The sequence below is a fragment of the Anticarsia gemmatalis genome, chromosome 15, assembly GCF_050436995.1.
Source record: "Anticarsia gemmatalis isolate Benzon Research Colony breed Stoneville strain chromosome 15, ilAntGemm2 primary, whole genome shotgun sequence".
Classification (NCBI taxonomy): Eukaryota; Metazoa; Arthropoda; class Insecta; order Lepidoptera; family Erebidae; genus Anticarsia; species Anticarsia gemmatalis.
Genome location: NC_134759.1, coordinates 6,740,789 through 6,755,232, shown reverse-complemented (window position 1 = coordinate 6,755,232; position 14,444 = coordinate 6,740,789). Strand labels below are relative to the sequence as shown.

Below are 14,444 nucleotides of genomic sequence, written 5' to 3'. Positions count from 1 at the left end.
TAAAAGGTTATAAGAAATGATATTGATAAGACTTGCCACAATTTAAACTTTTTCTAAATCTATAACATAGTTAATAATCTTGTTACCTGAGCGAGTGTATAAGTATTTTCTGTTCAGTGATGGCAAGCGCTAGAACTAGCAGACAGTTGTCGGGTCCCAAGTTGAGTAGGAGTTGTCTAAAACTGGCCCCACTTCGAACTAACGGCTGATCGTCACGACGCGTTAGTATCACGCGGTCGTGTTGATTTGTTGGTGAAAGCTGAAAGAATGTAAAGAATCTCATATATAGTATTTATATAGTATTTTAGACTGACGGTTTTACGGAATAATGTGAAATTCATGGTTAATTCAGTGTCCCTAAGGGTAATTAAATTGGTTCTTACTTGTAATAATATTCTCGGTTCTGGAAAAGGTACCTCTTCTATTAAATGTGTGATATACCTTTCTACCGGAATATTTAAGGGTTCTTGACTCCATGACATTTCCTGAAACACAATAACAACACAATGAGACATGTGCATTTTTGCCTAGAAATATGGATTTGAAAGCACCTATCTAACCTCAAATTCAATCAAGATCTCGTGGACTTGTGTGATATATGATTCACACTCTACTACTTTACTAGATTCGAAGTGGAAAATCTCATATTGTACCAATACTATCTATGTTAAACTATAGATGTTATATTTGTTGTCAATTTTACTTACCAATATATACAATAGCCACTTTTCAAAGGTATCACTGAAGGGCCACCGGGACAGTAAACAGATGCATTTGATCGCGTGCACGGAGTGCGTGCTCTGAGACACACCGTCTCGCCACCCGAGCAGTTCCATCTGATATTCCGTTAGTTTTGAGTGCGGGTAACTTTCGTAGAACGTTACTGCTGAACCGTATACCTGAAATTAAAAAAATATTAACGATAAATACATGTATAGATTTGAAGGAAGCCTTATGGAAAATTAGAGTTAGATAAATTAATAACTAAATGTTTTATGATTTGATATATTTTTTATATATTTTCAGCTTTGCTAATGGAGGGATGAAGATTTTTTCCGAAACTTTCACAACACAAAGAGGTAACATTCTTATGATTAGGACTTAGGACTGCAGTTGATGATAGAATAGATTTAATATATTTTAATGCATTTTTTTACATTTAATTACATAGTTTTGTTTAATTACCTTATAAGTAGCGTCAGCAACAGTGAGCACGAATGTAGAGAACACTGGTTTAGGTGTCGCCGCGTTGTTAGGCCAAAGTTCTAGGGTCGCACCCATAGGTAAACAGAACAGGGGCACTGATGTAGGAAATAGAAGATTTCGTCGCTCTGTCATTGGATACCTGTAATGAAAAACATTTGTCATTATTTTAAACTATATGTTCTATACTATGACATGTATGGGTGTGAATGAAGCAAGGAAAGTTTATAAAGATCGTACCAAGGCTCTGGTCTCTGCCTACCCATATGTGAAGAAGGCGTGATTTAATATGTATGTTATCTAGTCTAAATATAGAATTATATCCTTAACCTTTTAAATTCTTGTTTTTTGGTTAGTTTTTTGATATAAAACTGGATAAGATGATAGATATGGCTAGTAGGTATTTACACAATAAGCTAAAGTTTCGTTGCTGATACATTTTTTAAGAGCATATACTTTTAATACAGAGTGTACTTTTTACAAGGTTATGCAATTGAAACTTTGCACACTCAATTCCCAGACAACTAGTTTACACAATTTATCATTTGCTCAAGATTAACCAGTCAGTACAAATATTTGAGACGCGCGATAAGATTTTATTTACGTTAATACAAAGTTGCAATCTCAATAAGGTTATTAACATGCTGGATTTCGGTACATAAGCAGACATGTTCATATCATAGTAAGTTTTTGAAGGAAAGCAAACATCCCAACCCACATTTGGCCAGTGTCGTAGAAAAATTAAGAGAGATAAGACCCAGTCAAATGTCTCAGGCTTATATTCTGGTGTCCTTTCATTGCGGGTGGAGACTATAAGCCAGACCAGTAATAAGATAGAGGCGGAATAAATTAATTTATCTCATTTCTATTTTATTATATTCCAGCCGCATAAGAAACTTAATCAATACTTAAATATAACTCAATATTATATATCGACAAATACATTCGAAAATAGTGGTCCAAAATAAATAATAATCCGAGGACATCGTGATCTTTAACACAGACTTCTGATAACATCTGCTTATGTCATTCAGTCGTTTGCTATTAGTATGAACGTGTAAGTAGACTGTTGGTGTTAAATCATATTGTGTGTTCGTGTGATTTGTCAGTGTATTTTTAGGTCTTTGAAGAAGTAGTATTTATTTGTTTGTATTTTATTCGCGATGTTTCGATTAATTCGCAAGATTAAGATTGTTTGTTAGAATTAAATGTTATAACTCTCGCTGCTGAGTTAGGTTTCCTCTCGGGAGGGATATAACAGGCCGAGTGCTGATTGAGGACTTAAATATTGTCTTAGTTATTTAGAAAAATTCAGCTTTCTATTGGACCTAAGACTATAAGCTAAAGTTTTTAAAAACTCGGCAGTGACGTACAAAATATTGCAGTATTAGTTAAACCTCGATAGATGTCATTGAGATAGTTATGATAAAAGCGAGAAGAAACAACATATACAAATAATATTAAGATTACTAAATTGTAAAGAAATCATAAACGGTTAAGTTATCATCAAGAACATCTTAACTCAGACGTTTTTATATTTATAACAAAGGTTACTAAAGTTTATACAATTTCATTGCAGTCACGATGTCAATGACCTCATCGGCAAATGACAGTTAGGTCTTAATATCTTGTTTTAAAACATTGCAAATAGTTGCTATACCTAGTGTTTATTCATTAGTACTTGAGGTTTTTTCGGAACGCACCGTTAGATTCCTAAATTCTTTTCATATAATCAATGCATGACTAATTTCAACAGATAAAAAAACTGTAACACAGGCTCGTTAATTACTACAATAAATCGTGAAACATATAATTAGAGTCAATTATAATGTTCCAAATTCTTTGATTTAGAATAGTATCTCGGTTAAATTAGAAGAAAAATGGATCAAACTAGTTTTTAGAACATTTTTTGGTACTGATTTTTGGCCTTGCTTTTTATGCTGGAATATGCATCATGGACGCAAAAACACGATTACGTCGCTGGCGAAAATATATTATATCGAGGTTTTCTTACAGGTTATAGATAACTGGATTTCAAGCCGTAGTTAACTTGAAATAAACTGTTTTAATTTATGCGACCTTAAATCCGATAATCAAATGTGTTTAAACTTTTTTATTCTGTACTAAAACGTATTATATAGTAATAACCTTTTAAATGTCCATCGATCAAAAGTACACACGTGCGATGTCCAAAAAAATAACTATGGCCTAAGGGCATAGCATAAAAATATACACAATATCAAAATAACAATACACCTTTGATGGTCCGTAAATACCTACCTACTACTAGGTCAGAATCTCAACCATCAACACGTTAATGATTTCTTCTATCCAGCCAGTCATTAAGATATTGTGTTTGAACAGTTAATGATAGTGTGAACGTATTTATCATACCTGAATAGGACCTCGGGCTTGTAGGCAATTAGTGGCGGACGGTTCATTGACTTTTTGTAACAGAGAAACACATTGCTGCCCATTAGACCTGGAAAGAAAACGTACAGTGGTTTAAATGTTCATAAGATTAACTGCACTTCGTCTCACAGCTCTTTTTTTAGATAAATCAGCGTTTATCGGGGCGGTTCGCATAATCTTAAAACATTAGGTAATCCAGGAGGACACCAGATTGGTACATAATTTCATAAAATAATGGTTTCGTATTCGCCCAAGATTTTGTGTGAAAGCAATAAATTCTTGATCCGAACTCGTCTTCTTACTTGCAAGTTAGTTTTTTATTTATATCTAGATAAACCACTGAATATATTCTGAAGCAAGCCACTCTTGTCTGCTGCTATAGGAGGCTACTGGTCATTAGTTTTCTCATAAGTACAGGTCTTTTAACTTTAAATACTACAAACCGATATCCGGCGCATAGATTAAACTCGCCAAAGAGCGTTATCGTTGGCTGATCAGATAGTGCAACAGGCTTAGGACACTTCGATTGCGGTTAAGATACTGATAGCATCAATATTATGAATGCTAATGCTAGATGCATATCTCGAAACTTGATTTGATGGGAAAAAATACATAATTTCACTTAGGTTCTGAAGATCAAAGTACAAGTAGAACTACTCAATAACATGACATCGAAAAATAATTTATCCATACGCATAAAACTTTATGAATTCTTAATAGTAGAGTTTCTCTATTTTAAGCACGTTAATTTGATTCGCCTAGAACTAGCTGTAAGTACTGATTTAACCTGAAAACTATCCAATTTGCACTAGTTTTTCCATGAGGTGTGAAATCGCAAAGACGTATTTTTTATCTTAATAAAGAGGCATTTATTCACATACATGTTTGGAGAACAAAGGTCTCTTGTTGAATTGTTTAAAGCCTAAAAAATATTCATGCATCTGTAATGAAACGAGTGCACGTCATCACCCTAAGCTGCGTTCAGAATTAGAGGTTTGCTCGCGTCCTTAAAGCCTGATTCACTATCTAGTTAAATTGTCATCTTATTTAAGAAAAATACTACAGATGGCTTCACGATCTCTCTTATTAAGAGGTCGTGAACTCGTGACGCATATTGTTTATTAGTTATGTAAGCGGAAACGAATATATCAAGTTTTTATTGCCCGTCTTCTGTCAGGCTAACTAGCAATAAAATTCTTACCTTTATTCAAATTCTTAGGTATCATACAGAAAGCGTGTGGCGGGCATTCTCCTTTGTTAGTAACGATGACGCACACATCGACGACCACCAGCGCATTGCAAGGAGCCCCCGAATGCGCTCGCCGGTACGTTATGAAGGTCTTGGCTGTGGAATTGTTGACGTTTGCGAGGCGACCACCGACTGTGACGAGGACCATCTCGGCATCAGCCATGAGACGCTCTTTGCCGTCGTACATGACTCCTGTGAAATTGTAACAAATGATATTTTGTAGACGACTGATTTTCCAAATGGTGCAAGTGTAAAGGAGTTTGTTGACCACAACGTATTAAACTTTACATGTCAGATTTGGTTAACATTACTGCAACAGAGTAGTGTAGTAGGGCAAAGAGTTGAATTGGAATCCACGATCTTGACTTACGGGAACCACTTCATTGGTTTTAAATTATTTGTTTTTAGCAGCAATTTGTTTGTGTTAAGTCATCAAAACTTTGCAATTGCACGTGGGAAATTTCATTTTGATGCGTAATTCCATGATCTTTCGGGTCATCAATCTATCGATGACTAGAGCTATTTGTCTCATTAGTTTTCCCTTTCATATCGGGGTTAGGATCTAATCTACAATAGTATGAATAACGGCTTTCCCCCGCTTGCCATTTAACCTTGCTAATCGACACCGATAAGAAAAGTCTAGGTTTAAGGTCAATCATTTAATTGAGGTCACTGACTTGCAATACTCGCGATGATTTCAACGTAAGAAAATGTTTATAATTCAGAACTAGTCTACCTATAACAGGATTTTAGCAATTGCTTCTATAAAATAAAACCCATGGAAGGCTTACCTAAATAATACCTAATTAATTGAACACAATATAAGAATTATTTTAGTGCCCCGCTTTTTAATAATTTGTGGTATTTTGATAGTAATAAATCCACTGAACTGTCTGCCCTTGTTGGTAGAAAGAGTATAAATAAATAACGACGTATAATAGTTCTATGTTTGTATTTTACTTTGATGTATTCTTAAATATTTGAAGAGCAATTATTTCTTCAAGGATAATTCTCTCTACTTTTTATAGTACATTGTCCTAAAAAGTTAAGATAGAATATACATCGTGAAATATATTCACAAAAGCGTAGCAAAAAATAGCATTGTTGTTGATATCGTTGCAAAAAACGGTTAGTTACATTGAACCGAATGTAGCGCGATAACAAAAAATTCAGTGTAAGGGGGCTCTTATCAGATCTGCATAGTTAGGAGTTATCGTTATCAGTTATATGTTATGACGTGCCCCATAGTATTAACCCAATTCGAACGTATTACCACGGATAATGTATCAGTAAGTACGAGTACATTCGATCACCGACCTCTTTTAGTACAACTGAACTGATTTATTTTCTTGTATTCGTTAACAGTAGGCACATCAGATAGTGCTTGCCTCACACATATTCGGCAATATTTATCTAACAACACGACTCGACTTACTTGTTAGGTTTGTGCCGATCGGGTTCATCTACACATTTTCCGTTTTAATGCCGAACCGAATAAATGTGTGTAGCAATCCTCACGTCCATTTACTTTAATTCACGTTGATCGTTCATTGATTGCAAAAGAGGCCTAATTCAACAATAGGTTTCAGGCATGCGATAATGTTGTTTACAATTAGGTTCAAAGACCCAAAACGGTTTTAACGAGGAATTGACATTCTCAATAAAGTTTCAAACCGGTTACAGACCGATATTTTCATTGAAGTAAATACAAAACTGCCATTAGTGAGCTCGTGACGTGGTCATTTGAACATTTGACACGATTCATTAATTAGGAAATGTTACAATTGGAGCGTATACTGGGTTTAGTTAATGCAGTAATTATTACAAGCAAACTAACGTTGGTACGAACTTTGACAAGATTTTCGTAAACCACAAGATTGTTAGTAAAAAGAAGTCTCTCTCTGTCTAGACCAATTTAGGCGACGTAATTCTCTTTACAAACTTTTTCTTATCTTTTGTACCAAAAGGCCTATTACACGTGTGTTTGCTTTTCACAATTGATCGATTGATATAAAATCTTTATTAATAGATAGCTTCACGTACATAGTTTAGAATGAAGGACAAAAATATTATTATACGAGTCTCATAAGAATCCAACAGGCTGCAACGCATATTATGATCTATCCTGACAGAGACCTACTTAGTATTTAGTGCACAGAGGTTTTAAAATTGATGTTTTGTATTCCCCGCTAATCCTATTTACAGAGTCGCTTAATTTGACTGTTATCGGGTTACCGTTTCCGCTCATGAATAATTTATTACGAATTAGTAGGAAGCGCAACACCAAGTGTAAATCATTTTAGTTTTACACGATTTCCAATGGATAGTTGATACAATCAGTTGTATTAGAGAAAACCCAATTGACTCTGCTCTCAAGTTCAGATCTAAGGCCTTTGACTTTAAATAATGGAGAATGTTAACAAATTTGGATTATTAGCTCTCCATATTCTCTGTTAAAAATAAAAAATACTAGTGAAAGAATTACTTTGATACGTCAATTAGTTTCCGATTTATAAGTAAAACAAATTGTAACCGCGCGAGTCGGTGTGACGTCATTGTACATTACGCTAAGTCTGGCTCACATAGTCTTTTTTAATAATATTTACTATTATTACACTTTAAATGTAATAAGCAGACGAAAACACAACAAAATACTGCATAAGCTATTACATCTACGGCTAAGGACTTGATATTAAGCGGGACACGGCCCGCGCGGCATGGTGTACTATGACGTCACGCTGTTAGCGGGACTCGATATTTTTTGAAAATTTGAATGCTTGTAAAATCAAAACTACTTGGTATTTTTGACTAAAACAAAAACTAGTTTTCATGTACATGTACAGGCTTTACTGAGTCAAAATTTCAAGCGATTTGGCATACCTAGTAACATTCTCCATTATGCAATACTAATTAATCTTATCACTCTTTACAACGGTTAAGGAAAAGAACGCAAGAAAACTTGCATATCTGAATTTAAAGTTTGTTTACATGCTATTGATTAGCATAGTGATTATAGTTTTTAGTTCTAAGTGGCGACATATGTACCAAGGTTAATAGTAGGATATACTGGTACTAGAATAACTACGTTTATAGTTTTATGAACAACATTGCATGCAGGAATTGGCCGATGCGCGTTACCACACAGCAATATTAATCGATAAACTTCAATAACTCACAAACGGGGACACATTATTGCAGAACATTTTCTCTACACATTGATCAACGCGTTGGTCAATTGATTGGGCGATGTTGGTCATGTACTTACCAATGTCGACGAGTGGAGCCCGGTCCCTGCCCCGACGTATGCAGAGGAAACATTCTGGTGATCGCACTGACCCATGGTTCAAGTCCGCCGGTAAACCACTTGGGGTTAATTCTAGCAGCTCGTAACCATTCGGTACTGTTTCGCCGAGGCCAGGAAATATTACACCTGTAACAAATTGATATCATTATGTATGTAACTTTGTCTTACTTGAGATAAAGAGCAAACTTCTACAATTTATTACTATTTCAGGGTAGATTCCCTAAATATTTTATAGACAGTACACTCCCACTCTTAACGCGGAAATGCCTTGTTAGCTTTATATTACACTCTCGAAAAGGATCAACGTAGCCATAAAACCGCAGCCATGAAATTGCTTGACAGCAGAAATTAAGTGTTTTTCGATTAGATCAGAAACACAATGGCTGATTGTTATAGTCTTTGCATAATAGACAGCCTGATCCTGACCGTGGTTGCCTTCTTTCTTTGTTTATTTATTTTTTACGCAACATTTCCAACTCACTTCCTGTAAACTGGCCTTCGTTTGTTCGTGATTATATTATTACGTTATTGGTGAGTACATAAATAATTCTAGGCTATTTAAAGCATTTCGGCAGTCTTCCTCACTCGTATATTAATTTTAATGCTGGCATTTGCAATATTTTATTATTTCGACTTTAATTAATTTTGTGAGTTTTTGTTTCGATGTAATCTTGGAAACGGTAACTACGACTGTAGTAAATCAGATTACCGCATACCTAAATGTTTATATTTTGCGATAATATATAGTAAAAGTAACAAGGTCAGACTTTTAATTAAGGGACTGTCAGTGGCCTAGGATAAAACTTTACTCTTTTTTATCTGCAATATGGTTTATATTAACCTCTTTTAATTACTTTTTTACATTGTTATAAACAATGTAAAAAAGTAATTGTATTTGCGTAGTTTTTAAAGTAATCACTAGGTATATTCCACGACGAACACTTTGCCCTATTAATAGGCGTCATTAAGCCTTCTATGTTAAACAAAAGCGGACTAGTACTTGTAATGTAAACATACATTATCTATGACGGGCAGACTAATTAACAATTCATATTCAAAAGAATGCGTACGGCGTATTACGTCAGGCAGACAATGCTGCTTTGTTGACCCGAGTATCTGAAGTTAAGTGGCAATGAACCCTGCTGCATCCGATACATCAATGGTGTCAATAAGTGCTCACTGGAGGTTAATATGTGGAGCCCTTTGTTAACTCATCAAGACGTGTCAAGGATATGAACACATTGTAGATCTCTCAATGCATATTATCGCCTTTTTTATTGAACATATCCAACAATGCTGTGTTAGGATCTTTTCAAAGTTCTTCTTACATTTATTCGTACATACACAACACAATAAAGATCAAAAGTCATAGAGCTAAGAAATTAAATTGTCTGGTTTGTTTTTCTGTAATTTTTTTGCACTAGCAATTTGCTACTCATTTTTATTGTGACTATCATAGAAGATGTACGAGACAATACTCAAATAGTTGTGTTGTTACTTGCTAACTCTACATCTACATTAAACTAAAATCGTCCGTAAAATGTTCCTAATCTTTGGCGAGTGAACTCGCCTTTTTGTAGTTAGTATTTAAAGTACGTAAAGCAAGAACCGTAAAAAGGTATTTCACCTTCAAATAGGTACAAACGCGATAGAGCCGCGTCTTAAATAATTGTAACAAAATCGGTAGCTTTTTCTACGGGTACATATTCAAGCTCAAGGCAACATAATTATAGGGTCTACCTGAGAAAATTCCGATAAGAACACGAAGCAAACACGCCTCGTTATTAAGTTTTGACCTTGGACTAAGAAGTTGGACGATGGACGTACGATCTTCTAAGTTTAGCTCAATAAAGTACCAACGATAGACGGTAAACTAAGTTATCTTACTGATTCCATAGCTATCATATAGATACGCAATTTTATGAGAGCTCCCGAAAAATTGTTTGTTGTAAACGTGCTATAAGATACGGATGAATAGTCCAAACTGAGGTCAACTGAAAACTACGTTACTACTAATTCGATTTGATCAGAATTATTTATTAGATTTTGATTCTATAGCATAACCAGGAATGCCGTTAATAATATTGACGCAATCAGAAGCGCACTGTAATTAAATATAAATAAGGAAAATGTCCATCCACCTTTGAATCTGCAGAGACTAAATTAGTCCCTGTTAATAACTAAAACAGGGTTCGAATTCGACATCCCATTAAACCAATCGGAAGGCTCCTATTGGAATTCAAAGAGCTTTTTAATAAACTAAGCGAGTATAGAGAAACGCAGTAGTTGTTTATAAATATGATAAAGGCACACCTGACTTCCATGTGAGCAATATTACGAGGATTACATAACAAAGTAATATCGCGTCGATAACGTGCGAGTTTATGTAGTGAGAATGAATCACACGATTGATATTTGTGTGATTAATTGATCATAAAAAAGTAACATGGCTAAAGAATTATTGACACTTCAGATTTCTAACTATTTAGCCACCTTTTGCTTCTATTGCTCTTTAACTACTGTATAGCAAAGGTATTTTACTTAAGTATGGGATTATAGGATCACTTAATTAATTTGTAAAATGGCGACTTCTAAATCGGTTAATAATAAGGTTTCTCTTCTGATAGTCTAGTTCCTGGGTATCAAATATCAAGAATCCCGTTTAACTATTCTAAACGAGACTTCGCCTCTAATTACGGCACAGCGTAATAAATACGTAAACAAAAATAAGTACTCAGGGATTAATAAACGCGCGTCGCATAGTAATCACTATGTCCGACATAAAATAAATCAAGTTAATGTCCAGTTACTAGATAAGGGAGCGTCCTAGATGCAGGCATTATAGAGAAAACCAGTTTTGCTCATTAAACGTTAGATCAAAGATGTTTTGAACTTAGTACTTGACTTTCACAGCATACAGCTTCATCATAATGCTTAAGAATGTTATTAAACTCGGTTTATCGTTTAAAATAATACGAAACATGTTGTAAAGTAGCGATATTCTTACAAAGCCAGCAATAGGAGAGCTATTTTAACAATATAATCACATAATTGGTTGATATATCTTAAACAATTGGTTGTTAAAACTCCATTTGGCTTGTCTGCTTCAATTGAACCATGCATTTATTAAAGAAATCATCATCATGTTAACATTAGAGGCCTGTGATTCTAACCCTTTTATTCATAAACACACTATAAACCTGTTTTAGTTAAAAAGCTACTATAATATGTTTTCTCTTTTTCATTTTACTGAGGAGTGAAAGATACAAAACATTTTATAAGCCTTTCATAACTTCATATATTTTTATGAATAAGAGGGTAAGAAAGCTTGTTCTATTACAAGGGTGTAAAATCTACATAAAATTATGTATAATAGTTATTATACAATGCAAATCATGGGTGGTCTTTACCATACAACCAAGGACACATAACTACTTGGATTATTGTAAATACTGCTTGTTAGTCATAAACAAGTATTTATAAAGTCAAATTGGTCAAGGTGATTCAGTTTAAAATATTGAATTAACTTGTATAATAAATATGCCGCAATTACCAATACACCTGTTATATTTATGGTTTGCAGGACATTTATATTTCAGATTTTATAAACCATTTGGTACAAATTGAGATCTCTTGATAGATTTTTGGGGTAAAATTAGGGTCAATACATATTTTCTGTGGAATATCACAAGTGATATTTATATTATCAATGCAATATACCGATTTTAATATCCTGGTCAATTGATAGCCAAGTTTCCTTGTATAGAAGTTGTAACTTAATTGTGACCATTAAAGACCCTACTAAACTACTAAGCCAATTTTGACCAAACATAGAAACTATAACTACAAATTACCATAGTACTAAATTACACTGCTATAAAGTAAAGCTACTACAAACATTGATTTAAAATATGTTTGTTTATAACTTATATTGAAACATGTTGTGACTTATATTGAAACTTATACCATTAAATCATAACAATATATAAATGACAAAGCATAAAATATGGAACAATAAATATTAATATTTTCATTTTTTACAGACTCATACATAAAACAACTACCCCTATAGGAAAAAGATTCCTATAGGGGTAGGCTGAGTACACAGCACACCAATTGGTGTGATTCTTATATATTATTATACTTCCATTGCTTCCTTCTTCACATCCATACATCTTGACATACAGGTCAAGCTATTTTATGTTATATTATAATATACCAACTGTGGTAAAACTTTCATAATAAATTCAACAAAATGAACCAAATTCTACCAAATGCAGAAATTAGGTCTTCGCCGAATCTAGTCCTTCAATAATATTGCTCAATGAATATCACCTAGTATCCAACTACCACAGACTAAACAATGTAATCCTTTAACAGTCTACCACATTCTGCTACACCCAATAGAAGCAGTGTAAGTAGGATTAGTATGAGTAAATCTATAGGCTTTAGTAGGTAAATAAATCAGAACAAAATGTATACATATTTATCAATTATTACTCAATCAGTATACAACTTGGCTTGGTTCTTGAGTAGGTGTCTATTACAGAAACTTGATACACCAACCACAGATCTAAGAATAAATCATACAGGAATTGATAAAATACTCTACATCTGATTCAGTTTGTGGTTTATAGATAAAAATAATATGAACATTCAACAATCCATTAAGAATTTAATAGCCTTATAATAGGCTTTTTTTTAATAAAAATGCAGATGAGTCAATGAATACCAAATTAATTATTTTGTGAATGGCAGCGAATGATATAAAGTTTGGCAGAATATTTGTTTTCTTCTGGATAAATGTAGGGTAGTCTCTTCAAGAGATGAAGTGACAAGTGATAAATAAAAATATAAAATGTCAAAATCCCATTAATAAGTTAAAATACTTTTAAGGGGTTAGTAAAATTACTCATTCTCAAAGTTGTCTCTAATATTGTTACTATGAATGAATTGGATTATAGCTGAATAGACCCCCTAGCATTGTTCAATGAGTACTTAGTCTCACAAGATTATCATACTACTCATTCAACATTATAAATAACACATCAAGTAGGTACTTAGTAATCAGCATTTAATAGACATGTCTATGCTATATGATTAGCATGATCTCTGATACATAATGTACAAGATACATGATCACAATAGTAATATGGCAATGACCTAGAGAATCAATTACACCAACAATGTATGCTATTTCTATTATTAATTACTTCCTTACCTGCCTTTATTCTGTTTAGGGAAAATTCACAACAATGTGCTAAAATCTATGAAGGAATGTTATAGAATCATGTTATCTGTCAATATAGTTTTATTTATTTAATGTTATCAACTGTATTTACTTTAATTCGTTCACAACATTTTGATATGGAAAGTTTGATGCATAATATTTTTATGTAGGTATAACAATTTGTTTGTTGTTGAATGACATCATTGAGTGGCTGAGCAATAGTTCTTATTAATAAAAATGAACAGAATGTGTAAGTGTAGGTTGCCAGTTACACATTGCATGCCTGTCTTGTCATTAAATTATTAAAACAAATAAAGGTCTATTATTGTTGTTATCATACAAACCTAGTGAAGATCATTGTTATTGAAATATCTTTAAAAAATACAAGGTAGAAGGTATAACATTTTAGTAATTGGTGTGTAGATATTGTTAATACCTTTTTAGTAATTCTGAGTAATCAGTGATAGATACAGTCTAAATGATAAAAACAAATTGAAAACTTACCTATGTCAGTGATGGGAGGTTTTGTGCTGTACCCCTTTAGGTGTCCAGAATCCGAGTCATCAAGTAATTCCGGTTTCTCTGGTAACCCCGCGATCACAAAGTAGTCGGCCACTCTCCGCTCATCCATGTTTTACAAATTTACGTACGAGTACCTACGGTAAAACTCGTGGTCAAACCAATGTCAGCATTACAACAAAAATAAATATAGTCTGAACTTTTAAGGTTAATAAACATAACACTCCGTACGATATAACAACGTAAAGAAAGTAATTTATATAACACACTGATATGTAAATTCAAAATAAAAAAATAAGCATTGAAACCCTTGAAGTGAACTTACAGTTTATTGCTACAGTTAATAAATTGAGCATTAACGCGTCGTACATGATTTTACGTAGATAATTTAAAATATGTATTTATTGCGTTTCCATTTGTAATCACTTGTTATCCTAACACAGGGTGCACTCGAAAAATTAATCGTTTTTATTGAGACTTTTGCAAAACGTCATTTTGTCCGACAACAACCAGCCATAGACAACTTT

At 33.5% G+C, this 14,444-nt stretch overlaps 1 protein-coding gene across 4 annotated transcripts in view; it reads right to left on the bottom strand.

Moving 5' to 3' along the window:
- Positions 1-14,444, bottom strand: part of Crag (DENN domain-containing protein Crag) — a 27,191-nt gene extending 12,747 nt beyond the window's left edge. For all 4 annotated transcript variants that reach the window (XM_076123733.1, XM_076123735.1, XM_076123734.1 and 1 more), the window contains exons 1-9: positions 14,243-14,444; positions 13,903-14,054; positions 8,130-8,294; positions 4,817-5,056; positions 3,598-3,685; positions 1,186-1,345; positions 708-899; positions 384-485; positions 87-259 (exon numbers count right to left, since the gene is read on the bottom strand). In XM_076123733.1, the coding sequence (XP_075979848.1) occupies positions 87-259; positions 384-485; positions 708-899; positions 1,186-1,345; positions 3,598-3,685; positions 4,817-5,056; positions 8,130-8,294; positions 13,903-14,029 (1,247 nt within the window). In that variant the 5' untranslated portion in view covers positions 14,030-14,054; positions 14,243-14,444. The remainder of the gene's footprint in view (positions 1-86; positions 260-383; positions 486-707; positions 900-1,185; positions 1,346-3,597; positions 3,686-4,816; positions 5,057-8,129; positions 8,295-13,902; positions 14,055-14,242) is intronic.